The sequence below is a fragment of the Syngnathus floridae genome, chromosome 21, assembly GCF_059516105.1.
Source record: "Syngnathus floridae isolate MCC-2025c chromosome 21, RoL_Sflo_1.0, whole genome shotgun sequence".
NCBI lineage: Eukaryota > Metazoa > Chordata > Actinopteri > Syngnathiformes > Syngnathidae > Syngnathus > Syngnathus floridae.
In genome coordinates, this window is record NC_142433.1 from 8,660,500 (window position 1) to 8,688,263 (window position 27,764).

Here is a 27,764-nt window from a genome sequence, read left to right on the forward strand (position 1 = left end):
ATGGCATTCAAATTTTTTGGAGAGAGTATCGTGTGGTGAAGGCGCAGTGCAACTTGACGCCACGCACGGACAGCTCAAGAGCTGCAAGGGGTCGATTTCGGTGCGGTTTCACTGCGTGGGGCCGCCTTGGAGACATTTTAAAGTTGCCGCTGCACCCCTCGCGTCGTGATAGGCTGACGCCGGCGAAGAAAGGAGCTGCTCGGACTCGACTCACCAGTGCCGCTGGAGCAGCTCTCGCGACGATCGCAGCAGCTGCGAAGCTCAGGCGAGAGACGAGAGGACACAAGACGCATTCTTTTTTATTTTCATGTTATTCGTCTTTTTTTAAGTCACCTTATTTATTGTCTCCCAGAGGAGGGACTGGAACACTAAGGTGGCGGTGGCGGACGATGTTGAAAGAAGAACCGGGAGCCGAGCCTGTGCAGCCGAACGGAACTTATTGTTATGTTGCGATTGTTTGGGCTATGTTACCCCCGAGTGAGTTCGGCTTCGCTCCGTCGTCGGCTCCCCAACGGGAACATTCTGCCGGTTTTTAACCCATTTTGAAGGATAAACGCCAAGGAAAACAGGAAGGATTGTGCTTTTTTGGGGAGTTTTTTTTCTCTCTTCTTCTTCTTCGGGGATTTAAATTTGCTGGTGCTCCTCGGGGGAGAGACATTCATGTGGCCATTCTCTCGTTTCTAGTTTTCCTTTTTGGGGTTGGGGGGGGAGAAAGTGCATGATGAGCAAAGAACGACCCAAAAGGAATATTATCCAGAAGAAATACGTAAGTGCACCTTCAAGTTTGTCGCCTGAAATGCTTCAACTTTCATCTGGAGGCGACGAGGAGGAGGAACTGGGGGGGTTGAAGCTCCCAGCAGGCAGCTTGAGCCTTTTTAAAAACACGTTTGACTACATTTGGTGCAAAATTCAAGCATTTCCTCATTGTTAAGTCGTCTTTTGGAGCTTCTACGGACACCTTTGTCACCGAGGTCGTTTCGCAAGCGTGCCTGGGGACGATGTGTCCAGTCTTTGTGCGAATTTGCTTCGATTATGTTAAACTGACACAACGTGGCTTAAATTTCGGACCGAAAAATGGCTATTTGTGGGCTTGCCCTTCAGCGAAGGGGGAGCCGATGAGCCGAGTCGTCGGCATCGGCGGCCATGGCTCACCACCACCCCGCGCTCCCCTAGTGTTATCTCACTTTGTGGAGGGTGAAAATGCTGATGAATAATAATAGTGGCTGGCTGAGGGGAGCTTTAATTCCACGGGAGCGTGCATAAATTCCACACTTGTGTTGTCGTCTGTGGTCCCTTTAATAAACGCCTTCCTCTTCAGAGTGAGCGAGCAAGGGAAAGAGGGTCACGCAGCATCTTTGCTAGCTTTTACACCCCACTTAAACGTGTGTTGCGTCGGGGGGTACAGGGGGCTTATGCCCGTGAACTTCCCACTTTGGTAACCCCTTTGGGTGTGTGGGTGTGTGTGTGTGTGGGGGGGGGGCTAGTTAATTCTCCAGGTGTCGGTGACCTTCTGCTTAGCTAGCTAAAATCGAAGCAAACCCTCGCGCGGTTAGCCTGCTAGCGCCCTTTTCTATCTCTTAAAACGGCAACAAAATTGCGTCTTTTGAGCGACAAGTGTTGTTTTTTTAGGGAGATGCTTGTTTAAACCATTCGCATTGCAAGGGATCGGGCGAGGGGGCACTTAACATACGTGATGAGAAGCGACCATTTTCTGTTGACGTACAACGCCGCCGAGAATGCAATGTCCCGACGTCTCACCGCGACTCGGCTGGCCATTTAAAGTTTGCTGCACACACAAACATTGTCGTTGTTGTTGCTACGTTCAGGTGCACGCTCATTTTCAACAGTCAAAGTTGTTCAGCTTCTCTGCAACAAAACAAACGGTATCAGAGGGACGTTTTGTTTTCGGCCTTCCGTAGACTATCATAGTTCAAATGGATGGACTGATCAAATATTACTGCTTTCAAACAGAAATGTGGTGAAATTTCTCTGACAGATCAGCCTAGAGTGACCAGATTTGGGTTTCTGAAAAAGAGGACACCTTTTTTAATGGGGGTGGGGGGTCATTTGTGTCATATGTTATGGCACAAATTACATGGTGTCTGTATAGCAATTGCATTTATTGGCCCAAATAACACACAACATAACATACAATAACAAAAATATATTTACACTAACAAAAACATGTGTACACTTACATTTTTTTTGTTTTATAGTGATACACTAAGTAAAAAAAAAAAGACAAGAAATACGGCCATCGGGGCAGCATTTGAAGAAAAATAAAGGGCTTCTCTTCAGTCCTCCTCTTGCAGGGTGCGTTGGCACCTTTATCTGCCACAGACACATAAGTGCATGTCAAGCACTGAGCTTCATAAGGATCACGACCCTGGTGAAAGTATGGGAATTTTTTTATTCAACTCCTTCGTGAACATGCAATTCCGTTTCGGCGTTGCTTGTAAACACTCGGTGTACACTGGTCAGCCCACCTTACTTCGTAGCAAAGTGACTAGATTTGAGGAGAAGGGTGTGACTTATTTGCGAACGATACAGAAAAACCTGGAATTGAGTGAAATGGAACGGAGTGGCAATTCTATTGACAATGTACTGTACATGTATTATGTTTGAGGCAGTCCAACAAAATCCCGGACTATTTTGAAATTCTCCCCGGACATTTTTTTAAGACTCAAAAGTAGGACATGTCCGGGAAAAAGAAGATGTCTGGTCATCCTAGAGCAGGGGTGGGCAATTAATTTTTACAAGGGGCCACATGAAAAACCTGAGTTGTGTCAGAGGGCCACACCTACGATAACTTAAACCTGCTCAATTTTCTTCCATTGTAAAATGCACTAAATTATTTATTTTAAATAGCTGGTACTGATAATTAGAAGAATACAATTATTCTGATTATATTTACATTAAGCTATGTGAAATTGTGGTGTATAGGTCAAATAAAAAAAACAATCAGTACAATTTATTCTTAACTTCTTTAACTTTGCCTCAAATGACAACGCCGCTGCATCTCTGGGTGTGAAGTTTGATTAAAAAGTCCTTGGGCTTGCAGTTTTGCTAGCAATGCATCAGCCTCTGATGGGCGCTGTTTATCAGACAGATGTATTTTTTCTCATGCTTGGTCGATGTATTTTTTCCTCATGCTTGGTCGTGTAGTGGCGACTAAAATTATATTCTTTAAACACAGAGACCTGTGTACCACAAATCAGGCACACGGCTTTACCTTTCATTTCTGTAAAGAAATACTTGGCAGTCCATGTCTTGTTGAAAACACGGCGACCCTTGTCAACTTTTCTTTTCTGAGGGTCAGCACACATTTCTCGGGCAGCATTACTTCGCACTGTTCACCTTCACGCACAGCTCACATACACGTACGCTACACGGAAGTGCGACGCCTTTTAAAATAAAAGCAAAACAGTTGCAATATTATTTATTTTATTTTTTAAAATTAAGTTGTGATCAAATATAATTTACGATTGGCCTCATGCGGGCCGGACAGGGACGCACAAAGGGCCGGATGTGGCCCGCGGGCCATATTTTGCCAAGGTCTGTCCTAGATCAGCCAGCATCAGAACCCAGCTAAGGCCTATCTAATCAATGGAAGTGTGACAGACAGCGATCTGTCAAAATTGCAGCAGGGCCCTATCTGTGTGTGCCTTTTTCACCCGGAACTCAGCAAAGCCGAGTCAGGGCAGGACGTTCTGTTTGACACAAATGTTGTGAAATTGCTGTGCCAAAGTGTCTACTCGCAGCTTGTCAACCAATTGACTTGACTTTTGCCAACAGTGCTGTTGGAGCTGTTACCACTTGGAAGCGTGCATGACATCATACCTTAAAAGGTCCAGAGGGCTGTGATTGGGTCGAGGTGGTGTATTTCCCCCACTGGCATGCACGAATGCCACATCTGTCTTGCATTTGACGCTTGCAGTGAGAGCTTGAATATTTCCGACAAAACTGAAGGTTGACTCTTGGTGCCCCCTTTTCCCCAACCCCCTTCAAGTCGGGCCCTACTGATCCCCCGGTGCCCTCCCTCAATTAGCGTAAGACAATTATGCACGCTTAGCTTAACCATTTCCCCTCAAACACGAGCCCGCCGCCCTCCCTTTGTTCTCCCTCCAGACTCCAATAAACACCATCGCGTCTTTATTGGTAATGAAATCATTAATTAAGCGTAATAAAAGCAAACCAGGCAAAGCTGATCCACTGGAAGGCGCCCCACCTCCATTTTGTCCCCCAGAGTGGGGAACAAAATGACGAGGTTGTGGCCCAGCTTGGTTTTGGGTTTGTGGCTCCTTGATTACAGCTGAGTGAGTCCTTTGAATGAGGTGGCAAAAGTCTTTTGCAAATATTCTGATGAGGTGCCATGCAAACGACGTGTGCGATTGGTCATTTAAAAACTCATCTGAGGATTCGTACGTTTTCATCACACCGTTGGCGTCATTGTTTTTGCTTAGGGTTTCCTTAACATTGATTGACGGTGGAGGTAGTTGTTTATCCCAAGGTATTTTTGTCTGTTTGCAGGATTTTGTTCTTGTGAACTCCTGCCTCCACACCAGTGCGGACGTCGCGCACGACAATGTCTCGGCTGACAAGTAGCGAGCAGTGTTGATGTGGCGCTTGAAAAAGAACGGCGAGAGAAGGCCTTTGCCTTGCTGCCCTTGTCCTTTTTTCTGCACCTTGTTGTCATTGCCACCGCTGAGGCCACTCCTTCCTTTAGGCCCCAGCTGGAGCCTTGCACTCCCAACTTTGCGTGTGTGCGTGCGTGCATACACCAGTGTGGGATGAGCACAGCTGCCGCAGACGCCTTTGCAAATGTAAAGAGGCTGTCAGGCTCTGTTTCATCAAGCGTGCTGCCACCGAGAAGGACGATGGGCCAACTGCGAGTGTGAAACCAAAATAGAGCGAGCAGGGCCGGATGGGTTGAGGAGTTGCAAAAGGCCCGGCCCCCTGTGCCACCCTCCCCCTTTTTACCTCCCGGTCCAAAATGAAATGCGGGGCCTCTCAGCGCAGGCTGGAGGGTCAACGGGTTGTTTTCCACTCCCAGAGCCTTGCCTCGCTTCAGTGAAGCTTATGTTTCAATGCAAACGTGTGCGCAACATGGCAAGAGGGGTGCTGGTGCTGAAAAGCCCCCAGCCCCCTTTGGTAACCACGGTGACATTCCCAAACCAAAAGCGGAGCGCTGCTTTATCGTCTTTTTATTTGACTGGGCCGCACTGTTTATGTTCCACGTGGAGCCGGTTAAAGGCGTTTATTCAGCTCATTTTTGCTGAACTCAGCTAGCGCTTCTGCCGCTTCCATATTTGTGCCTTGCTCTTTGCTAGCATGGGTCTCCTGTATTTTTGTGCCTCCAAATGACCTCAACTGAGTAGAAAGTCATTTGTTTACGTCACTGAAAACGAAGGCTTGTTTTGTTTTCCTGCAAACGTGATGACGGCGCGTTGCCGTTCATTCGCTGACTGCCAAACATTTTCAAGCGGACTTCCCGCTCTTGTGGCTGGAAGAGAAGCTTGCCAGAACTGCCTTTGTAAATAGAACCCAGCAAATGTGGCAATCGGATGATCTTAGATCTTAGTCATTCACCTCTTTTACTGCGACATTTTTGTTTAGGCGGCCATTTTGGGGGTGGCCTTACGTCACGTGCGAGCCACCCGACAAAAGCTTGCTATGCAACGCGGCCTTCTCTTCTTATCGGCCGTATGCGTGCGACTGTTCAAGTCTTTTCCAAACCCGTTTTTTTACTGACGTGGGCAAAGGTCTTCAGATGCACTTGTGTTTGGGAGATAAAGTGGTTCCGAAAGCAACTCCAGCGGATATTTACAGGCGGGCAAATGGTTGTGTGCGTGGGTGTCTTTGTTCAAAGGTGAGCGTGGTAAAATGGTGACTGAGGTGTGGAAGGACACTTTTTGTGTGCACGTCGCACACGACTTGAGTCCACCGTGTGATTTATACGCTGCTGCTCCCATGGTTGTGGATGGAGATTGGGGGGGAGTGGGACAGCTGGTCGGGCCCTGAGAGGCTGTGTGTGTGTTTCGCTACAATTCTGTGTGCGTGCATGTGTGTGTGTGTGTGTATCTGTTTCTGTGTTTACTTCAGCTTGGTATTCACAATGCCGCGAAGACATTTGACTTTGGTCAAAACAATGATTTTCACTCATTTACAGCAAGTAAATTGCACCATCCAAAATGTGTGCACATTCGTTAGTTGCAGCACGTTGCTACAAGGCCCACGCTGCATCACTTATTGAATTGTCGGCTACATGGAAGTTGTATGATATTGCCTGATATTAAAGGCGACTAAAAGGACGTTTGAGTTTTTAATCCGACTTTAGCCTCTTTTGACCTTCACGTCCCTCTTGGCGACAAAGCTCTCGCCGTCGTGCCGCATGTGTTTACTAAACAGCCGCTACCTTTTCACCTCAATGTCTGCTCCACAGTTATTGTGGCACAGGCAGGCGTCGGGCCAATTAAGTCTCGGGGGACGAGGCGACGAGAGGACGGATTGATTTCCCGCCGTCTCTCATAAAAACGGCGAGCGTGATGCTAAAACACTGACTGTTCAGACTTCAAGTTTAGCAATGGCATGGTCCTTGATGACATCACGGTTTATAACAGAGTCACACTTTCCTTTGCCTCCGCCAGATGACTTTTTGTCTCTTCCTTGTCCATCAGATTTATAGACATTTTTAGGAAGAAAAAAAAGTCCATAATGGTAATTATTTTATTCTTGGCTTGGGATGATGGTATTTCCTTAGAACGTCCAACAAATTCCAAGAAATGCAGGTGTGCTTGTTGAATGTCTGCGGAAGTTGCAAGCGTCGTCGCGTGAGTCACACAAGCGAGGCCAAGAGGGAAAATATTACCCTCAAAGGGGGCTTTCCTGTCGTCAATTTGACCGCTGTTTCCGATAATTGTTTCCTTTTGAGCTAAAGCTGTCAACACCAAGACAGCACCTTGTCACGGACGCTCATTCTTTCTACCTTTCCACCAACAATCACATACACACACTGTTTGTACCCTTCTGTCACATCCGACTTTCATTCACTTATTCCACAGTCGTTTTTACAACACGGTTGCCGGCCAACTCGTCCTACATTAGGTTGCGCTCAACCTAAATCAAGCCAAGCCTGCGTGGTGACAGGTTACGCAATTTAATGAAGCCAAATCGGCGTATTGAATTAGCGTGACGGATACCAGCAGCCGCTGATTTTCCAAGTCACTTCAAAATTATTTTCTCTCATGACTTAAACCACAAAGACTGGTCCAAACGTGAAAGCGTCCGTCTTTCTACCCCCTTGGCGCAATACGTAGAGTAGGGGGCGGAGCTATTGAGGTTTTTACCTCGGCGCTGAGAGGTGACAGTCATTCCTTGAATTGCTTCTCCACATTGGACTTGAGAGCCCTCGCTACAAGTCCCTAAGCATTGGAAGGTGCCGCCTAAGCCCCCAGCTTTGTTTCATGGCCTTCTTTGGCTACGGTGTAATCTGCAGTCACACCGGCGCACACAGCACGGCTTTCAAAGTCTTAAGATTGTTGTACACGGCCCAATGCGGAGAAATGGGGATAACGTTACGGGGGCTAGCTGAGCGCTAGTCGAGTAAATGTAGGTGCTGCATCTGGCTAGCTGCCTGCCGTGAGCGATTCCGCAGAAAATGATGACAAATACTGCCTCGCTTCATGCTGAATTCTGTGATTTGGCATTCCCCTCCCAAAAAAAGGTGACCTCGGGCAGATCGCTCCTTTCAATGTGCTACATAAGAATCTAAGAGCGTGATGTTCGGCCGTAGATGTAGGCCCTTCCGTCTGTGCCACTTCCTGTCTTTCCTGTTGGCTGTCTGCGATGGCGTCCATTCTCATCTGTTTGCCTACCTGAAGCTTAACCATTTCTGAATGTGGGAAGCTGCCACAGCAGCTGTCAAATCTCGGCTTGACCGCTTGGCCTCGCGTTACGGGAGAGTCCGTTTGAAGGCGGCTAAGCCACGGACGTTCTGGCGTCTCCGGTGTATTGTGTCCCCGAGAAAGTCCAAACAAACCCGCATCCTGTCAAGAGTGAGCTCTGGGTTTTGATGGCCTGTCTTTGACGTTTTTTATGTTTTGGCGTCTGGAGTGTACCGTTAAAGCAGCAGCCCGGGAATTCCTCGCAGCACCTGCGCCTGGCACCTTGTAAAAGACTTTAAATTAATCTCACGCTGCCGTTAAAAAAAGCCAACTTGAGATTTATCCCGCCTTTTTGTTTTGAGATGTCACTGGAATGGGAATGTGATTTTTCAAGCGGATTGAATCATGGCACAGCGTGTCACTCGCCGTCTTGATTAATGGCGGCTGATTCATCTGGCTCTTCTGCTGCCTCCGTTTTGTGTTTGCCTAACATTTTTTCTCGGAAATACCTCTGGTTGTTTTAGTTTCACACGCGACCAAGCTCAGAGCTTACTTGACCTCAACCTGCACTGTAATCTCACACCGTATTGATCCAACCATACCCGAAAATCACCTGAAAGCCCCGCCGCCTTTTGAAACCTGACGACGCTCTGACCGTCAAAACATTCAAAACTGCAGTGCTGCGTGGAAGTGCTGATCCAAAAGTCTGCTTATCCAGCATTTAGACTCCCCCCACCCCGCTGTCAAAATGGCAGCTCTGTAATACGGGAGGTCTTTTTTGGGGGCTGCGGCATTGCGTCAGGAGGTTGGTAGCAAACAAACCTGGAGCAGTTGCTGCAGCGGCATTTGTCGCGTGAGCTCAGCGCTTGGCGAAGAAGTAGGTCAGCGGAGGGACCTCGATCAACCCGAGCTGAGCGAATCGTGTGTGTGTGTGTGTGTGTGTGTGTGTGTGTGTGTGTGTGTGCGCGCGCTTGTGTTTGTGTGCGGTCATGTGTAAATAGCACTTTCAGTGAGAACTTGGCTGAACTCTGCCAAATCTCTGCGGAGTCCCAGTCGGCGTCACGGCGAGTTTCAACGTCAGCACTCGACTGACGTCAGGGGGATGAAGGGCAAGAAGAAAGAGGGACCCATCGTCCTCCGGGTGAGGATCCCGAAATGGAACGGCATACGTTGGACGGCCCGGGGGCCACATGTAAGCAGGAGAAAGAATTGCACTCACTTGGCCGCTATTGTTAGAGCACGGCCAACATCCTCAACCAATCGGAGGTGGTGTATGCTGTCGATTGGCGGTTCAGCTCAGAATGCGATTGGATTGATGCCTAATCCGTGGGTCGTGAGGGTGGAGAATAAAATCAAAATGTAGGCGGGGAGTGGGGGGGCACAGTAGAAGATGTCAATTTTCCCTCCGATCCGCGGTGGCATCTGCGATTATCAAAGTCAAAGTCAGCTTTATTGTCAATTTCTCCACATGCCAAAGACACACAAAGAAACCGAAATTTCGTTCCCCCCATCCCACGGTGACAAGACATGGCCCACAACAGACAAACAAGTAAACAAGTATAACAACAGCGTGCTGAATAAATAATGAATAAATAACACAATAAATAAATAAATAAGAGGAGCAAAAAAAGGAGCAAGTGCGCGTACAGCAGACATTCCAGAAAATAGCGCAACAGTGCCGCACGCTACGCAGAAGGGGGTAGCGAGTTCAGGGTCCTAACAGCCTGGAGAAAGAAGCTGTTGGCGAGTCTGGTGGTGCGGGAGCGCAGGCTCCTGTACCTCTTCCCAGAGGGCAGAAGGTCAAACAAAGAGGTTGCCTTGCGGGCGAGATGGGAGGTGTAAATGTCCTTCAGGGAGGGGAGCGAAGCACCAATAATCTTACCAGCCGTATTCACTATGCGCTGCAGGGCCTTCAAGTTCTGTTCAGTGCAGTTACCACCCCAGACAGCGATGCAACTGGTGAGGACGCTCTCAATGGTGCCACGGTAGAATGTAGACAGGACTGCCTGAGGAGCACATGCACACCTGAGTTTCCGCAGGAAGTACAGGCGGCGCTGAGCTTTCTTTGCCAGTGACGAGGTGTTTGCGGACCAGGAGAGGTCCTCACTGATGTGCACCCCCATGCACATATTTTCTTGGCCTGACAAATGTTTGCGTGCTGATCCCAAATTTGAAAAATTAGCATTTAATCAATCAAAAAGCTTCATTTGGAAAAACATCCCAGAGTGCTGACTCCACAGGCCGACAGCTCTTTGCGAGTGACTAATTCGAGACCTCGCCTTGGCACAGGCTGGAAGCTGAGGTCCCCTCTCCTCGCTATTGGCATGCCATTCAATGGTTCACGGCCAGTGAAAGCGGAGCCTGAGTGGTTGCCGCGCCGAACCATGTGTTCGTGAAACGAACACGTATACACAGTCAGAAGGGTTTAAAGAGCAAGGTGTGTACGCGTTGAGAACACGCCGTTAAACGTGCCCTGCATATGGTGCACCCCCCACCTCTGTTTTACCCCAATGCGCATTTGTGAGCGCCCAAAAACTCACAGCCCAAAAACTGAGGAGGAAATATTCCCGTTCTTTGCCTGCCAAGATATTACTTTTAGCGGGTAGTGTTAAGAGGTAGTGTTGTTTTCCTAACATGTCGCCTGGCGTTCCGGCAGCCACACAAACCCCAGTGGGTTTCTTTACCTCTCCTAAAGAATCTCCCTCTTAAGCGATTAGCATCAAGTGGGAACACGCCGGGATTGACAGTGTGGCTAAACGATGTTGTATGTGGGAAGGCACGACAACACAGAAACATCCTGGCGTTCTCCTCATGTGGTTTGTGTGGCAGCTCTTTGCAAGTCCAATGAATCCCTGCTGCCTCCTTCACCACACAAAGCCACCACTTAGGAAAAAAGGGGGGTGCGCAAAGAGGCAAACTATTCCAGCCTGGTGTTGGTCCATCTGCTCACTGACGAGGCATTGAAGCCGGTGAGCTAATGACAGAAAGAAAGGAGCAGGTGGAACGAGCGATGGAAGGCAGGCCAACAGATGTTTGTGTGTCTAGCTAGCGGGAAGGTTCCCAAATAACTGATGCTGCCTCTGGTAGCGACTGTGCTCACTGTACTCGCCGTTTACGGTGGCATGAAACCCCCTTGACTTCTCATATGGTCAGAATCCAACACACTTTAGCTAATAATTAGCCTTGAATGCTATCATAGTGAGAATGCTAATGTGGCAACAAAGCAGCAGGTGATGGTGACGTTCCTTTGTCTGGTAATTTCCTTCCCTGTTTGCTTTACGCTGTGTTAATCGGAGGAATGTTGTGGAGCTGGCCGTCTGTGCATAAGCAACACCTATGCCAGCACCATTGTCAAGACGTTTTACACCTCGATTGATTTAGCCGTCCTCCAAATCACGCCGTCAACACCAAATGGTTACATTGTCAGAGGCGGTGAAACTGACGTGCCACCACTTGCTATGGCTTTTCAGCAAGCCGCACACTTTTAAGATTCCTGCCATCAGTGACTCAGATGACGACGAAGGCGTTTTTCACCGCCTTCCTCCCCCCCTGCACCGTGGGAAATTTTGATGACTGTTGCGTGGCCGCCAACTCTGTTCTGAGTCAGCTAAGTGCCAAGTCCATACGTGAGGCGAGGAAACCCCTGGAGGTATTTCTCAGACTGGCGGTTTCTGTTAGGGGAACAAAGCAGGCTCGAATTCAAGTGTTCAACCTGTTATTATTAGCCTCCCGCTCTTGTCATGACTCAGCAGACTGAATGGATCAGAGCTGCGGCCAGCCGGTGAGAGGGAGGTATGAGAAAGAAAGGTTTTCCAGTGATTTTTGCACATTAGCTGCATATAAAAACGCTACTTGCGGTTCAGACGGCTTAAGATTCTTGTCGCGGATTGACTCAACTGTCAGTCTGTCTACGAGACGTGCCGCGAGAGCTTCATTGTCTTGACGTGAGAAGTTGTTACACCCCGGCGTGCGCCTGTGAGTCAGACGTCCTCGTGATCTCTGCTTGTTAGCGAAAACAACTTCAGATCTCTGGGACCGGGATAAGCTTCAACATGATTGAATAATCTCTGAAGAAAGAAAAACAAACAGCCAAAGCATCTTAAGCAGTGCTTCTTCCAAGAATAGTTTTCTGAACTTCTCTTTGATACCTTCATCATCCTCTGCTTTACTCAAAGCGGAACGATCCACCCCAAGCACAAACTCACACAGCACAGATTCAGATTTTTGTACAGATCCCTTCATCCGGCCGACATTTTATTCCTTTGCCAAACCTGTAATACCCACCGGTTAGGACGTTACTCGGCATGTCGTTATTATCGAATCCATAGCAAGCTTGGAAACATTCCAGCAGTGTTTTGTTGACACCTTGTCGACCAGCGCCGCACCAGTGGCTGGACGTTATGAGAAATGCAGTTTGTTCTTCTTCTTTTTTTGCGTTGGAAAAACACACAAGTACGCGCCTGACCAACAATCCGCCGTCTACTCCCGGTTTACACAAATAGAGGCTACATTGCACACACTCGGTTGCAGCATATATCAACCTTTTGTGCTCTCCTGCTAAATGCACACAAGCACGCACATGCACCCGCTGTGTCCACGCTGACCTTTGCAACTTCTCTGAACGAGACTTGATTTCTAATCGGAGTTAGTCTCCAGCCGTTGGTCAGTTCTCAACTCAGTCTTAATGTAATTAGGTGTCTGCGCCTGCTGCTTTCTCTCTTTTTGTGTTTCTCCTACCCCTACCCCCGTTGGTGGTTCCACGCCGTGGGCTCCCCCCCCCAAATCCGCAACCCACTTCTTCAATTCCGCTTACTGCGACGCACCGGCTGCTCTCCTTAATCCAATCTCGCTCGCTCCTAATTCTTGTTCTTTCTTCCTCCCACTGAGAAACATTTCTGACAATATCAAAAGAGCAATATTGTAATGCAGTATTGTAAAATTTTTGCTGATCTCTTCTCGCCGTGTTCGGACTCGCAAAGGCACATTTCTCTTCAGGCGCAGTTGAACGCACTGATTCCGCTCAACTGGGATTCCTTTCCTGTTCAACTTTGGGAAGACGCTTCAGGTCGACGTCAGAAAGCGCCAGCGCCATTGCCTCTTTGATTGCACCCCTATCTGAAAGTTGCAGAGTCGTTGAACAAGGGCCACATGACTCCTCCAGTGCAAGGGATCACCTCCGCTCTTCGTCTTCCTTTTTCTGCCTCTGTCCTCCTCCCATTAAAAGAGGCCCCCGAGCTGTTAGCTGGCCGCTGGACGGGTCCCGGGAGGGAACCGGGGGATGTGAAATGCAAGCGTGTGATTGACAGCGCTTTTGGAGCTTGAGTGGCTTTTAGGCCCACCATAAGAAGGTCAACTTTGACTCCGGCCAGCCACCCACTAGACCTCAATCCGAGTCCAGATGGCAAATCTCAAGCGGGACCATCCAAGGCAAAGTTGCCCCCGGGGGTCTTCCCTCACAGTGGCGAGCTGGCTTCCATGTTAGCAGAGACGCCGCCGTGGCAGATTTGCATCGCCCAGCCCCGCAGGCCCTTCCTGTCAAGACTGGGCTAACGAGGTTACGCTCGAGCCTGCTTCGGCAGTGACCCCGAATGGGATTGAAATAACGGCTAACGATCAATGCGCCTGGGCCGCATGTGTTGGCAGGAAGGAAGCGCTTTATCGTCGGCCAGACGTTCGTTTAAACAACATTTCCCCCGCTTCCGTTTACCCGTCCGTCTTTTTTTTGTCTTACCCCTGAGTGGAAAAGTCTGTTAGAGTAACGCATTTGGAGAATTGTTTTTTCTTCATGTGGAAAAGCGCACCGCAGTTGGCATGCAGCCCACATTCCCGCGCCGTGACATCCGCAAGAGTCGGAGGAAGCGGTGCAGCACTGGGTTATTTTTAGCCCAGACTGCTTGCGTATTCTCACACGTGCGCACACGCACACACATACACGCACGCTCGGTCTTCACGAGGAAATGTTAGCTAGCCTCGCAGATGACGTTAGCTTGTCATTAAGAGGACAACACAAATTAGTAAGCAAAAAAATATAATATTTGTTCAGTTGTGAAGGTGAAGTCAGCAGTTTTCATATTTTGCAAAAATAAATGGGTCAATCCTCAAATTGGGCTGAGTGTAATTGTAGAGAACAGTAAGTGACATGCTGTCGTGTAGTGGTGCCGCCGAGCATGATTGGTTGATTTCGGTGTACGTGTGTGTGGGGGAGTACTATGCACAGTGCGTGTGTGCAAAAGGAGCCGCACGTAAGGGTAATGGGGGAAATATGTCGTTTCTGCTTGTTTGATGTCAAACTAATGACTTGAGGAAACGAGCTTGCGGCAACGAATGAATAATGCAAAGCCAAATTAGCTGCGGGCGAGCACGTCTCGGTGGCAGCGGCAATGATGAGTCGCTGCAAAATGTGAATGTAACGCCATCAGGGGCCAACGCACTCCGATTAAAAATGAACACAGTGTCAACATGCAAGTGATCTTGTTTTGTTTTGCGCAGGACGACAGCGATGGGATTCCGTGGTCGGAGGAGCGGCTGATGCGCAAGGTGCTCTACCTGTCCCTCAAGGAGTTTCGCAGTGCGCAGAAACGGCAGTTGGACGGCCATGCCGATGACAACCGAAACGGTAAGCGACTCTTGGATGCGTGCCACGGCCACACAACAGTCCCGACAGCGCTCGAGAATGTTCAAGATTTGTTCTCAAGATCTTAGTGTAGGTGTTAACCCAGGGCACGTTACGTTTGTTTTTTTGAGCAGAATGTTACACGGCGCTGCTCGCGTCATGTTTTTAGTGAGGGTGTGGCCTTTGATTGGCATCAGTGACCGTTAGTGTCTTCTTCCTTGTGCCACATACCACTCCTGCCTTCTTTTCTTCCCGCCCGTCCACCGCATCTGTCAGCCTCTTCCCCTTCGCTACGCGAACCAACCCATGCCCCCCCCCTCCTCCATCAACTCCCTCCATTTCCCAGATATGGAGGAGCTGGACGGTGGCCAGGAAGCGAAGACGAGCCTGCTTGCCTGCCTGCTAGCCCCCCCCTCCTCCTCTTGCTCATCCTGCGACTGTCACTTCCTGTCTGATGCTAGCTAGCAACGACCATTCAGAAATGCCACGTCGGATCACGTGATCTTTGGCCTCTCTGCACATGATCACCAGCAACTGTGTGATTTTACTTTTATCTCTCTATCAATTTCTATCCCCCCCAAATCTACGCCAGCAATTTCCCATCCTCGAATTCCATTGACAGCCTCAGCAGGCACGCGGCTCATCGTGTTCCTAAAATGACGCTTGGCCTTTCTGGAGAATTTGAGGTACATGTCACGAGGCGACAAGCTCAGTTAAGCACGCATAAATCTGATTAAACTCAAAAGCTATCAGGATGCCACTTAGCGCATCACTTCCTGTACGCCTCCTCCCCCATCCAGCCCGCATTCAGCCCCCATTCAGCCCCCATCGCCCATGCTCCACGAGCAGCCGGCACGTATGTCTCCCACCTTGTCGTAACGTCTCCGGCGGTGCCTCTCACACGGGCGCTCATGTGCAACATGTCAAACACGCCTTCAGTGAAGCAAGAGAGGAAGTAATGAAGGGGCCCGTGCTTGCTCGCTTCTTTGCCTTCTTCTGGGACGCCAGGCGTCACTCATTTGCTCCCACCCACTACAATTGTTTGAGATGGCATCTGCAATGTGCGTGTTCTACCATCGATGCAATTCCAATCAGGACAATAGAAAATTAGTTTCCATCCATTTTAGCTCAAATATGAAAAGAATAAAAGAGTGAAATGTTTAAGAATGAAATTAAATTACAGTTTAGCTCAAATATGAAAAGAATAAAAGAGTGAAATGTTTAAGAATGAAATTAAATTAAGTGGATTTTCATTCCAGTGTGCCAAGCAGCGCGTGGGTGATCAGGAACAAGTTTGCTAACTTTTTGGCCCTCATTTCAGGCTCCTTAGCCAACGGCTCCGGCTTGATTGTCGGCCACAAAGAAGGTGGCTCGCTGCACGCGTCGTGCCTGGGCGAGGGCGGCGACCTCTGCGAGGACGGTCCGGCAAAGAAGAGGTGAGACACTGGCGCAGGCCGTGGCAGGTGTGCGTCTTGTTGTTTTTGTTACGCACGTTGACAGGCCATCAAGGCAGGGGGGGGGGCACACTAGCAGATGTCCTTGGGTAATGAGGAGCCCATTCAGCAGCACCTGCCCCCTCCGCCACGTGATTGTGAAAATGGAGTGGCTCCCTCCCGCCCATGAGACGAAGCCACTTGAGGGACATGGACATGGCAATTTGTGTGTAGAGCAGAGCACGATAGAAAACACACACCATCAAAAACTCCCCCAATTTTTTTTTTTTTTTTAAATGCAGCTCCTGTCGCCAGCCTAACCTGGCAACGTGAAATTTTGCTCGACTTTTCTATCATGCGTTTACCTCCCAAAAGAAGCCGTGGCGAAAACCAAGCATCCTTCAAGTCTTTCACTTAGGTTCCAAGTGGCTATTTTAGGGAGACTGGACAGACGGACTGCTGTAAATTGCATGGGATTTGATTTTGCGGCTCGCTGGCAAACCCAAAGCACTGAGCTCCACAAGGTCCGAGTCTTGTCTCCTGGCCACGTCTGACTAAAGAGCAAGTGACCTGGCAGCAAAGCATAAAAAATCCATGGAAGGTGCATTTTGCACACCGGCGCGTTCAGGTTTAGCCGGAGTGCAACCCGCTTCACGTTTCTTTTGCGCATGTGGAGGCTTTTTCCGGCCGATGCTAATGAAACGATGGCCGAAGCAGCGCTTGGCAGCCATAAAATATGAAGCGGTGAGCGATTGTGACTGCACCAGGAGCTTTTGCACCTGCCAAAGCAGAAGGACAGGTGCGAAAGAGCGTCAATGCTGGCCGGCCGGCCTTTGTCAGTCGACGGCCAGCTTTAGAAGTCTTTGAGAGTCATCGTGTGTTTGCCTTCCCATGCTCCAGAAGAGCGCCGTGAACGGATCCTTTCAACACGTGGGGGGGTTTGCCTGCCGGCTGCCAAAACACCGTCTCAGCCCTTCTGATGTGATTTACAGACTTTTTTTTTTAACCCGCCTCGCTTTCTTTTCTTTTTTTGCACTGTCCGCCGAGCCAACGATTGCATTGCATCATCGTCGTTTTGCCAACTCGCAAATTACGACGGCGGCCGACTTTGTCTTTGGCTTCGCGGTGATCATTCGGCAGCGCAGGCTTCTCTGCTCACTTGTTTGAAGCAGCACGAGTGGCAAGTTGCCCCCTCCTAGAAGGACTTTTGTCCTTCTGTGTTCCCACCGCCACTGAAAAGCACTTTTGGCCCCCTGCACAGCCAAGACACGCACGCACACGCGTGCACGATTTCGCTCTGCTGCCGCCTCTTGTTTTGTTTCCACTTAATGAATGCCAAGTGCACACACACTCGCTTGTCTAGTGCGAGCAATATCTCTCATCGCTAATGCATCATTTCCATCAAACGCGACATGGGCCTTAATGCCTCTCTCCATTTACTTGAGGTGCGATTTCATGGAAACGGAGTGCGTGAGTTGCCACATTTCATGTTTCTCTATTAGCAGCAGTTGTCACCTCAGAGATGCTGGGGTTGTGTGAATGATTGAGGAGCCCAAAAATCAGCAAAGTGGGACTCGTTGAAACCCACAGATTAAATGAAAGCCGTGCGTGAGCTGGAGTGGGCTTGGGTCAGGCGGTTCAAAGTTCACAAAGGTCGGCCAATGTCAGCAAATAAGTGGCACCGACCTTGATGAGCGATGTGTGCCGATCTGGCTGTAATCTTTTTTTTTCCCGCCCCTGCATCTCTGCTTTCCCCTCGTCGGTCGCGGCGCCTCTCAGACTCATCCGGCCGCGGCAATTGGTCGCATTTGGACGCTGGCATACGTATGTAAGGCACACCCGACTCGGCGACCCGACAACAGGCACTCGCAAGTAATTCTCTTTTTGTCAAGAGTTGCTAAGTGCTAATATTAGCCTAACTTGTACATGCGTGCACAGCAACTCGGTGCAACTGTCCTTTCCAGCAGGCTGGAAAATTGTCAAAATTGACACAGCGGCACTCTGTGATTCAAGCCTAATGAGTAGTTTGGCACCTTTTGGCAGGCGGAGGCCGGGGCAAATGCGATTCGTCGGCCCTACGCTCACGATCGCGTCGTTCCCACTCGTGCACTTTTCAGCCTGGCGGGCAGAAAATTGATGGAGATAGATCTCATTTCTGCCGCTCTGCAGCTTGACAAAACCAAATGGAGACCCTGTAAATGCGCCGCAATGGAACATTTATCTAGTTTCGATATTTCTTTTAAACACAGAAAGCGGAATATCAGAGATGAAATCAGAGCAGATGGGAAAAGGACTTGGCGGAAATCAGGAGCATGGATGTGAATTAACGCACACTGGTGTGCTGTTTGTATTTTTTCCAGGCCTCGGCTGCAGGCGCAGAGGAAGTTTGCGCAGTCGCAGCCCAACTCGCCCAGCACCACGCCCGTCAAGGTGGCCGAGCCTGCTGCCCTGAGCGCGGGCCAGGCTGCCCTCACGCCGGGCATCGCCCCCGCCGCCAACACCGCCAACTCGTCCTTGTCGTCCTTGTCGTCCTTATCGCAGTCGCTCTCCGCTTCGTCCCCATCGTCGTCCATCCAGGACCTGTCTCGACGAAAACCCAAAACCGAGGACTTCCTCACCTTCCTCTGCCTCAGAGGTACAGAAACAATGCTTACGCGCTAAGCTAACAGCTGTTTTTCTACCGGGACTGGTGTTTTGTGTTGTCGCCGGGCATACAAGCACGCATTTCTACTGTCAGCTTGACAGTATTTCAACTGTCAGCTCGAGGCCGTAGGGGCTATTTGATTAAAGCCACAGAACGGGTTCTGGTGGTGTGCCACCAACGTCACCTTTTGCATGCTGATTCCAAAGTTGAAGTTGGGCTTCAGCATTCTGACAATTCCGGAGCACGTTTTAGCAATATGGTGGCAGCGCCACCTTGATGCTTGCCACTATCTTGATTCTTTTTTTTTCCCCCCGCAAATTTGAATTTCAAATACGATTTTTTTATTTTTCTGCATCTTCTTCCACTTTCCACTGTCATGGCAACTACTCAAAAATTATTCACAAATATGTCTTTAAATGATTTTCCCATTTTTCTTTTCACATTTCTACCCAGATTTTTTTTTTATCACTTTATCATCCAATTAAGCGAAGGTAGCCGGAAATAATGGAAGGTTTTTAATCATGCCACCCCCAGTCTCATTAAAAATGACAACCTAATAGACTCAGGCGAATGATTTGTCCACCACTGCAAGGAGAAAGGATGAAAAGCCGCCGTAATTGCGGGGATTGCGCCGAAAGTCCGCCCAAGATTGCAATGAAAGTGTTGTGCTGTTTGTGTGTGTCTCTCTGTTGCTACTCGACATCTTGCGGTTGTTTCGGCAACTGTACGGTGCTCAAGCCACAGGTGTGTCTAAACGATGTGAGATAAGACAAATGCGTTTGTAAAATTGATGATTGTAGGATATGCTGGTCACTGGCAGAGGCAGATGTCGTTAATCAAAAATTGTCAGACAAATTAATTGAAATTGTTCCCTTTGTGGCCACACCGAAGGCCCCGACTACCTCTGTGGTCTGTTTGCCATTGACCTGCTGACTCCGGGTCAGTGCACTAAATTACGAACATTCAGCTAATGAAGCCAATCATTGCAGGCTGATTGGGTCAGCGTGCATGCGTGCGTACAAGTAACAGAAATGAGGCTTAAACACATCTTGTGCGGTTAATATTTAAAATGGACTCACAATCATCCCCTGTCTGCTTTCAAAGAGTCGATTCAGCGAGTTTTGCTATTGGGGATTCTGCCTGGCAACCAGTGACCGCAAAAGCAGGAGATGCAATCCAGCCAATCAGATGGTTTGCCAGATCGCTCGATGACTTATTGTCCATTTTGGCAGGTTCGCCGGCGCTGCCCAACAACATGGCATACTTCGGCAGCTCCCAGGAAGAGGAGGAAGAGGACCTCGGGGAGGTGGAGGACGATGCCGACGAGGAGCTGAGGAACAGCGGCAGCAGCGGCACATATTGGCACAGCCTGGCCCGCGGCGGCCAGGCTTCCGCCTCCTCCTCCTGCCACTCCACGCCACGCAAGGGCAAGCCCCTCACGCGCCATCCGCTTAACGGCCACGGTAAGGAAGGCGCATACGTACATGATCCATTTAAAAAAGAAGATGCGTCCTCACCTCTACTATTCTGAGTGTTTTAGAAAAAAGGAACAAACTGAAGTTGTGTCAGGCTGGACTTTTGGCTAACGAGCGCGTCTGTCGTCTCGGCGGGTAGTGTTGAGCGGCCACAGCAAAGCGACGATGCGGGAGAGCCCTCGGCCCAAGGCACCACCGCCGCCGCTGCTGAGGGAGCGCAGCGAGCGGGCCGAGGCGCGGGAACACGTCCGGACGTTGCAGGCCAACGCTGCTAACGCTAGCGCCACCGCCGCTAAAGGCCTGGCCACCAGGAGGGCCGCCAACGATCTCCGCAAGCAGGTCAGACGAGTTGGTTAATGTCATATGTTGGGTGTTTTTGCATCTCGCGTGTCGCTTTGTGCTTGTAGCTTTGTGTCTAGCCTCTGTTGTAGTATTTGTGCAAATATCCATTTTGTGCGTGTTAGTCAGTCGTGTGCACGCCTCGAAAGCATCCCGCTGTTCTCCTCTGTGAAGCGTCTGCCTTCTTTTTCGTGGTCGTCTTTTCCTTGTTCTTCTTCTCTGTGTGCTCTTGCACATGTTCCCAGTCTGCCTGCCAGGTGGCAGCTGGGGATAGCAACACATGATGTCATCAAGACCCACCTCCTTCTTCCCTTTACTCGTCCAGGACAGCAGAGCCCCCTTGTGGTGGCAGGAATTTCAAGTTTGCTCTGCAAAAAATGTCATCGAGCTTCTGGATTGTCAAAGTTTTTGGGGCCTTCACAGCGATCAGAATGTGTGGGGGCATTTTGGTGTCCAACCCGTGTGTATGTGTGTGTGTGTGTGTGTGTGTGTGTGTGTGTGTGTGTGTGTGTGTGTGTGTGTGTGTGTGTGTGTGTGTGTGTGTGTGTGTGTGTGTGTGTGTCGCGTGTGTCGCGTGTGTCGCGTGTGTCGCGTGTGTCGCGTGTGTCGCGTGTGTCGCGTGTGTCGCGTGTGTCGCGTGTGTGTGTGTATTTTTAAAATGTAGACAAATCCATATTGTATGATAATGAGGTCATCTCTGACATCCCGCTTTCTGTTCTTATATTCATTGTCTTTGGGGCACAACTGACTGGTTCCTAACCGTGGCTCCCCGCGCTCCTTCTTGGTCAGGTCTCTAGAGTGAATGGGCTGACACGTCTGAGCGCCCTGCAGGCGGCCGCCAAGAGGAGTCGCGACTTCCGTCTACCGTCCAAAACTGTGAAGAAGTACACGGCCACCGTGTCCAAGGGCCACGTCACCTACACCAAAGCCAAGCAGAGGGAATTGGACAAGAAAACCAAACTCGGCAGCAGCAGCAGCAGCAGCAGCAACATGGCGAACAATCACAATCAGCACAGCCAGCCAGCAGCCAGCAACGGGCTGACCCACTCAGGAAAAGCAGCTGCAGCAGCAGCCTATCACAGCAATGCAAAAACCCGCAAACAGGTGCTACTAGTCAACGGGCTGCACGGGCGGGCCGCCCACCTCAACGGGAGGCTGAACGGCCAGCGGCACAAAAACAATGAGGACGGCGACTTCCCCGGGCGGGAGGGTCTGCGCAACTCCAAGCGGCGCTTGGAGGTGTCGCCGCATTCAGTGGTGGAGGCCGGTGCGCCCAAGGCCGGCCTGGATCCCAAGAAGGCCAAGCTGCAGCCGCAAGCACCACCAGAGACGCGCAGTGGCAAGAAGGCCGTCCCCATGCGCTCGGTCACCCCCACCACGCCGGTCGCTAACGGACGCCTTTTGGAGCCGCCGCCGCCTCCTGAGATGGCTCCACCCGCACTCCCGTCCCCCTCGCCCGTCGCACAACAATCCTCTTCCACACCAGCAGAGTCGGTCAACCAGCGACCTAAGCGGGCGTCGGCCGGCAAGCTGATGTTGATCCGACAAGCACAGCAGCAACTGAGCAGGTCTCACAGCCGCGCCGCCGCCACTTCCTCCCCATCGTCCGGCCACAATCACTCCCACAGCCCTGGGCGCAGCACTACCTCAGAGCCCCGACAGGCCGCCGGCGCCGCCTCACCGCTCGCCAACCGGCCGGGACCACTCAGGCCCCCACTGACGGGGCGGCCGATCGACCGCGACAAGGAGTGGGAACGTGAGAAGGAGCTGGCGCGGCAGAAGGAGCGTGAGCAGGAGAAGGAGTGGGGGTGCCGGCGGAGCCGGCCCGAAGGGTGGGCCGCCCTGGGCGAGGTGCCCGTCTTCCTGCCGGAGACGCGCGAGTTCCACGACCCCATGGTCTTTTTGGAAGCCGTGCGGCAGCAGGCGGAGGCTGCCGGTGTGTGCCGCGTGGTACCGCCGCCCGACTGGAGGCCCGAGTGCAAACTCAGTGAGGAGATACGCTTCGTCACCACCGTGCAGCGGGTCCACATGTTGGGGCGGCGCTGGGGCCCCAACGTGCAGCGACTGGCCTGCATCCGGAAGCACCTCAAATCTCAGGGCATCGCCATGGACGAGCCGCCCGTTATCGGTAAGACGCGCTTTGCTGTATCCGTTTGTATCTCGAGTCATGTATGGGAGCGTGCCGAGGCTCGTTAGGGTCCCATAAAGCAGCGGTTAGGAATGGCAAGTGACAGGACAATATGCGGGAAATATTGTCGGCCCAGGGGCCATGCACCAACAACTTCTCCCGCAATCGTTATTGTGGGCTATAAAAAAAAAAAAGAGACCTCATAAAAACACGATGCCGCTGTGGCAATCCAAAGAGCAAACATCGCCAAAACCTTATAAACACTCTCAGGCTTTTATTTTTTACACTCGCACGGGGGCCAAATGAGTCGGGGAACTGTATACCCAAACAGGACTATGGGCAGAGACCGGGGGCGGGGGTCTGACTTATGGGCATGCTAATGGTGCGGTTGTGTGGCGCAGGCGGCTGCGAAGTGGACCTGGCGCGCTTCTTCCAGGTGCTGAACGACATGGGTGGCATGCAGCAGGTAATGGACCTGAAGAAGTGGAGCAAGCTGGCCGACCTGCTCCGCATTCCCAAGTCGGCGCAGGACCGGCTGGCCAAGCTGCAGGAGGCCTACCTGCAGTACCTACTGGCCTATGACTCGTTGGGCGCCGACGAGCGCCTCCGGCTGCACGATCAGGTGCCTCGGAAACACCAACATGCCAATGCCGCTCTTCGCTGGTAGCGAGAACAATTTCAATATTCGTTTCAATCTAGGTGCTGCAGGAGAAGCGTCAGCTGGAGGCGCGGCGTGGCCCCCTGGAGGCTCTGGCAGACTCGGCCGCGCCGGCGCTGCCCCGCTACGAGCCCAAGAACGGGCTCGCGGGCAGCAACGGCGCTGGCAACGGCAACAGCGTCTACCAGCATCTGAAGGATCTGGAGGCTCAGGTCAAAGCGGGCCGGCGCCGCCTCTTTGCTCAGGAAAAACACGGAGGGCGCGTGGCCGAGCGCCGCGACGACAGCGTCCTCAGCGAGCAGCACAAATGCATTTACAAGGTGAGGAACCACGTAGGATCAAAATGTAAGATCCTTTTCAAAAATTGGCTCCAGATTTCTGTCGGCTGTTAATGATCAGCTTTTCCACAGTCACTGCTTTCGTGGTGTGTGGCAAATCACATTATAGTACTTAAGTTTCACATTTCTATTTTACGAGGGGAACGCTTTGTTGTTGTTGTTGGGCGTTGATGGAGGAGCCATTGCATTGTCATTTTCCAGAAGTGACGCTTTGGCAACATTTCTTGCATTGACGCCGAGTGTGAAACTGTTGCAGGGCAAGTCGGTGTCGTTGACTAACTTCTTCCGGATCGCTCGCAACACCATGACCATGTGCTTCAACAAGGAGCCGGCCGCCAGCGAGGTGGAGGTGAGCGTTGCCGCCACCACTACCGCCGCATTTGTGGGCTCACGTGATGCCAACTGACGAGTGCGCTTGTGGCGGCAGCAAGAGTACTGGCGCATCGTGGAGCAGCGCGACGGCCATGTAGCCGTGCACTGCGGCAAGGTGGACACCAGCACGCACGGCAGCGGCTTCCCCACTGGCAAGTCGGAGCCCTTTGCCAAGTGAGTGACAAACCCTGCCCCACCCCACCCTCCCACAAAAGACAGTCTGATTTTTGTGTGGCGCCCTCTTGTGTGCAGACACGGGTGGAACTTGACCGTCCTCCCCAACAACTCTGGCTCCGTCCTGAGGCATCTGGGCGCCGTGCCTGGTAGGTGACCGGCTCGCTTTCCACAGTTCACACTAAGTTCAATTGTTTCATCTGCTCTCGTTTTCTTGTGCTGTCATTTGCACTGACATCACATTTATTTTGAAGTCCCACAAAAATCAGGCGTTACCTGAAAAGACGCTAAATGTGGCTGTGACTCGAGCAAGCTCTGATATGCAGTGTTGTTGTCTGCCCGCAGGGGTGACCGTTCCCTGGCTGAACATTGGCATGGTCTTTTCTACCTCATGCTGGTCTCGAGACCAGAACCGCCTTCCATACATAGATTACCTTCACACTGGCGCCGATTGCATTTGGTGGGTGCGGGTGCCAAAGCAACTTGACTCATGTCGTCACCATGTCTGCATGCACGCGTGACATGTGGTCAATGTGTGCTCAGGTATTGCGTCCCTGCTGAGGAGAGGTCCAAGCTGGACAAGTTGGTCCACACGCTGCTGCAGGCCAACGGGACGCCCGGACTGGAAATGCTCGAGAAGAACGTCATGGTAGGGGCAGCACGCATGTTTGCCATTTATTCTAAATGTGGCAAACATAATAACAACAAATATCATCTTAAATTGAAATCAGCTGTGTGAAATGTGCCTCATCAAGTTGTATCATTTGAGCGGATACTTTTTCAATCATCATTTCTTCCCTCAGTTCATAATTAGTTGAATTTGAAAGTATGTTTCCATGGATTTATTTGCAGTCAAATTCATGTGGAATTACTGATTATTTTTATTTAATTTAATTTTTGGTTTTATTTTTAATGAGCTGATATTTTTTTTTTTTTAATGAATAAAGAACTGAAATAATGAGTAGCTTCCAACGTGATGGTACATCCGTCTCAAGTTTTCGGTTTTGTTTTACTTTGCTCTCTTAGATCTCGCCGGAGGTGCTGTGCCGTGAGGGCATCCGCGTGCACCGCACGGTGCAGCGCAGCGGCCAGTTTGTGGTCTGCTTCCCGGGTGCCTTCGTGTCTAAAGTGTGCTGCGGCTACAGCGTGTCAGAGACGGTGCACTTTGCCACGCCGCACTGGATCGAGCTGGGCTACCAGGCCGCCAAGGTGGATGCCGTCAGCGGAAGGACGGCCGACGGACGGACGGGCGCCCCTCGCCACAGCTGAGTAATTTGCGCTTTGGCCCCTAACAGGACCTGAAGTGCCGGCGCATCGCCAAGCCCTTTTCCATGGAGAAGCTGCTCTACCAGATCGCCACGTCCGAGTCCAAGCGTGACAACGGGCTCCTGCTCACCACTGTCGCCGCCCTCCTCAAAGACCTCAGGTGGGCCAAGTCCCTCAACAAACATGTGGCTTGTCACATGTTCCCTAAGTACATCATCCCGATTGGCATCGTTGTCTCTGCAGGAACTTGGAGATGCGCCAGCGCTCGGAGCTGTTCTCGGCGGGGCTGCACTCGGCGGCCCGCTACGGTGCTCGTGACGAGGGCCGCAAGAAGCCACGCGGCAAATGGACGACGTTGGAGTCCTCTGAGAGACGCTGCCAGATCTGCCACCACCTCTGCTACCTCTCCATGGTCACCACTTTGATTTTGTCTAGGAATATTTGATGCAAAATCTTGCAAATTTCAAGCCCAAACCCAACTTAGCAATTTTTTGAAACTGTCATTTAAAACTTGCTTTTAAATCCAAGTTTGAAAACCAAAGTGAAAACCAAAAATTACAATCTGAAATTGAAATTAAAAAATTAATTATTCTAATCATTATTTGAAATTATTACATAAAAAAAATCCAATTGAAATGTTTTTTAAATTGCATTTTTTTATTGTTGATACTGCAACTTCCTGAATACAAAGTCAACAATGAAAAATGTATAATTAAGAATTAAATCAGAATAAAGCAAATGGAAATGAATGAGTATAAAATTACAGTTACAATTTGCAGTTGAATAAAACTTTTCAACGAAAACATCCAAATTTTTTGTTTTTGCAGGTGGTGCAGGAGACGGACAATGTGGTGTTCTGCCTCGAGTGCGCGCTGCGCTACGTGGAGAAGCACAAGTCGTGCCGGGGCCTCAAAATGATGTACAGATACGACGAGGTTGGCATCAAATCGTGGCGCGCCATTCCCAAAAGTGGTGCAAGTTCAATTGTATCTTTTTCTTCTGGGTCAGGAGCAAATCAACAACTTGGTGAACCAGGTGTGCGGGCGTGCCATTTTGAAGAGTGGCGGGGGCGTGGCCAGCGGCGGCCCTGTGCCAGCAGTGGGTGGGGGCGAGGACTGCCGCCGCCCCGTCAGCCCCGCCAAAGCCTCGCCGGCCAGGCGCGGCGCACCCCGCAAGCGCGGTGCTGCGGAGGTATCACTGGGCCGCCTGCCATCCGGCCTCCTGCCCAAATCGGCCGCCGTGTCCTGATGTCGGCTTTTGCCCGGGCAGCCCCGAACACTTCCCGGCGCTCGCTTTGGCTTTTTGTCTGCTTGACGCTCCGGCCCGCCCCACCAAATAGAAACCCAAAGTTGTTCCCTCCGATTCCTGATGCAGCTCCTGCAGTATCACTTTGAAAACACCAGGGGGGGCGCTCTCGTAGCGAAAACTTGAAGGACAATAATCTTGCTCTTTTGTCACTATTCTTTTGGAAATTTTCTTTGATTTTTCACCTTCTGTTTTGTGGGATTTAGGTGAGGAAAACGTGTGCCTCGAAGTAAGGAGATCCGCCTTATTTTTTGGTGCTGTTGCTTTCCGACATACTGTATCATGACAAATTCAAAATGGGCAACATAATGTAAGCCGCGGACTAGCGTTAACATTGCGGGAAAGTTTTTTTCTCTTGCCCCGCCCATCCCTTGTTTGGAGACGTGCAATCATCATTCCATTTTTCTTCCAGTCCTTCATTCGCCTTCATTTCTCATCATTTGTAATTTGTGTATTTTTTTTTCATTTTCAATGGTTTATCAAGTAGAGCCACTTGTGTCAAATGTGAAAGGTTAGCTATTCTTTTGTTTTTTAATTTCCCCATTCTTTTAATGTTACTCACCAGCATTTTTTTTTGTACATAATACATACTTGAGCCCGGTGAGGAAGGACGCCAGGAAAGAGTGATGAAAATGATGAAGAAAAAGCCTTACAATTCCCTTTCTTCATTGGTGTGTGTGCTGACAACAGGGTCGCTCATGTGTGTAAAGAAAAAAAGAGGAAAACCCCCACAAAAAAATCAACGTTTAAGTGCTGCTTATATCACTAAACACAAGACGACCCCTCTGTCCATTCCCGAGCCAACTCAGCCTACTTTTCTTCCTTTAGCTTTACTATTTTTAAAAATGGGGAAAAACAGCAGGTGAGAAGTTTTTGTTGTTATTTTATTAACATTTTCATGTATGAAACTTTCACTCAGAGAAAGAAAGGTCTCTCTCTCCACATGTTGCACTGAAAAAAAACTTTGTTTTGTTGTTGGTCATCATCTCGCCTACACAGAAGACTGAAACTTTTTTAGGACTATTTAAGGCAAAATGCTGACGTCAATAATGAAATAAAAAAAAGGTGGTTACGTTTTTATTGCCTTAACCTTGTTTGGTTTTTGATACAAACGTCTGAAAGTGCTTGCTGACTAA

The 27,764-nt window shown here is 50.3% G+C and overlaps 1 protein-coding gene across 2 annotated transcripts; it reads left to right on the top strand.

The window, feature by feature from the left end:
* Positions 1-27,705, top strand: jarid2b (jumonji and AT-rich interaction domain containing 2b). 2 transcript variants are annotated; one of them, XM_088365325.1, is made up of 19 exons: positions 1-766; positions 14,373-14,499; positions 15,818-15,932; positions 18,290-18,564; positions 19,806-20,036; positions 20,188-20,387; positions 21,177-22,515; positions 22,917-23,137; positions 23,215-23,493; positions 23,768-23,860; positions 23,939-24,057; positions 24,136-24,206; positions 24,403-24,517; positions 24,601-24,706; positions 25,084-25,266; positions 25,353-25,483; positions 25,567-25,735; positions 26,151-26,258; positions 26,332-27,705. In XM_088365325.1, the coding sequence occupies exons 1-19, from the start codon at positions 719-721 to the stop codon at positions 26,569-26,571; spliced, it is 4,170 nt and encodes a 1,389-aa protein (XP_088221451.1). In that variant the 5' UTR covers positions 1-718; the 3' UTR covers positions 26,572-27,705. The 2 variants fall into 2 exon arrangements, with proteins under 2 accessions (XP_088221451.1, XP_088221452.1); XM_088365326.1 differs by lacking the exon at positions 1-766 and adding an exon at positions 10,843-11,675.
* The last annotated feature ends 59 nt before the right edge of the window (positions 27,706-27,764 follow it).

What these genes read in the sequence shown, in the direction of transcription:
- jarid2b (XM_088365325.1), top strand. Translation starts at nt 719, where the DNA reads ATGATGAGCAAAGAACGACCCAAAAGGAATATTATCCAGAAGAAATAC. An exon ending in TGCCGATGACAACCGAAACG is followed by an intron (nt 14,500 to 15,817) that starts GTAAGCGACTCT and finishes CCCTCATTTCAG; the next exon opens with GCTCCTTAGCCAACGGCTCC. An exon ending in ACCTCTGCTACCTCTCCATG is followed by an intron (nt 25,736 to 26,150) that starts GTCACCACTTTG and finishes TTGTTTTTGCAG; the next exon opens with GTGGTGCAGGAGACGGACAA.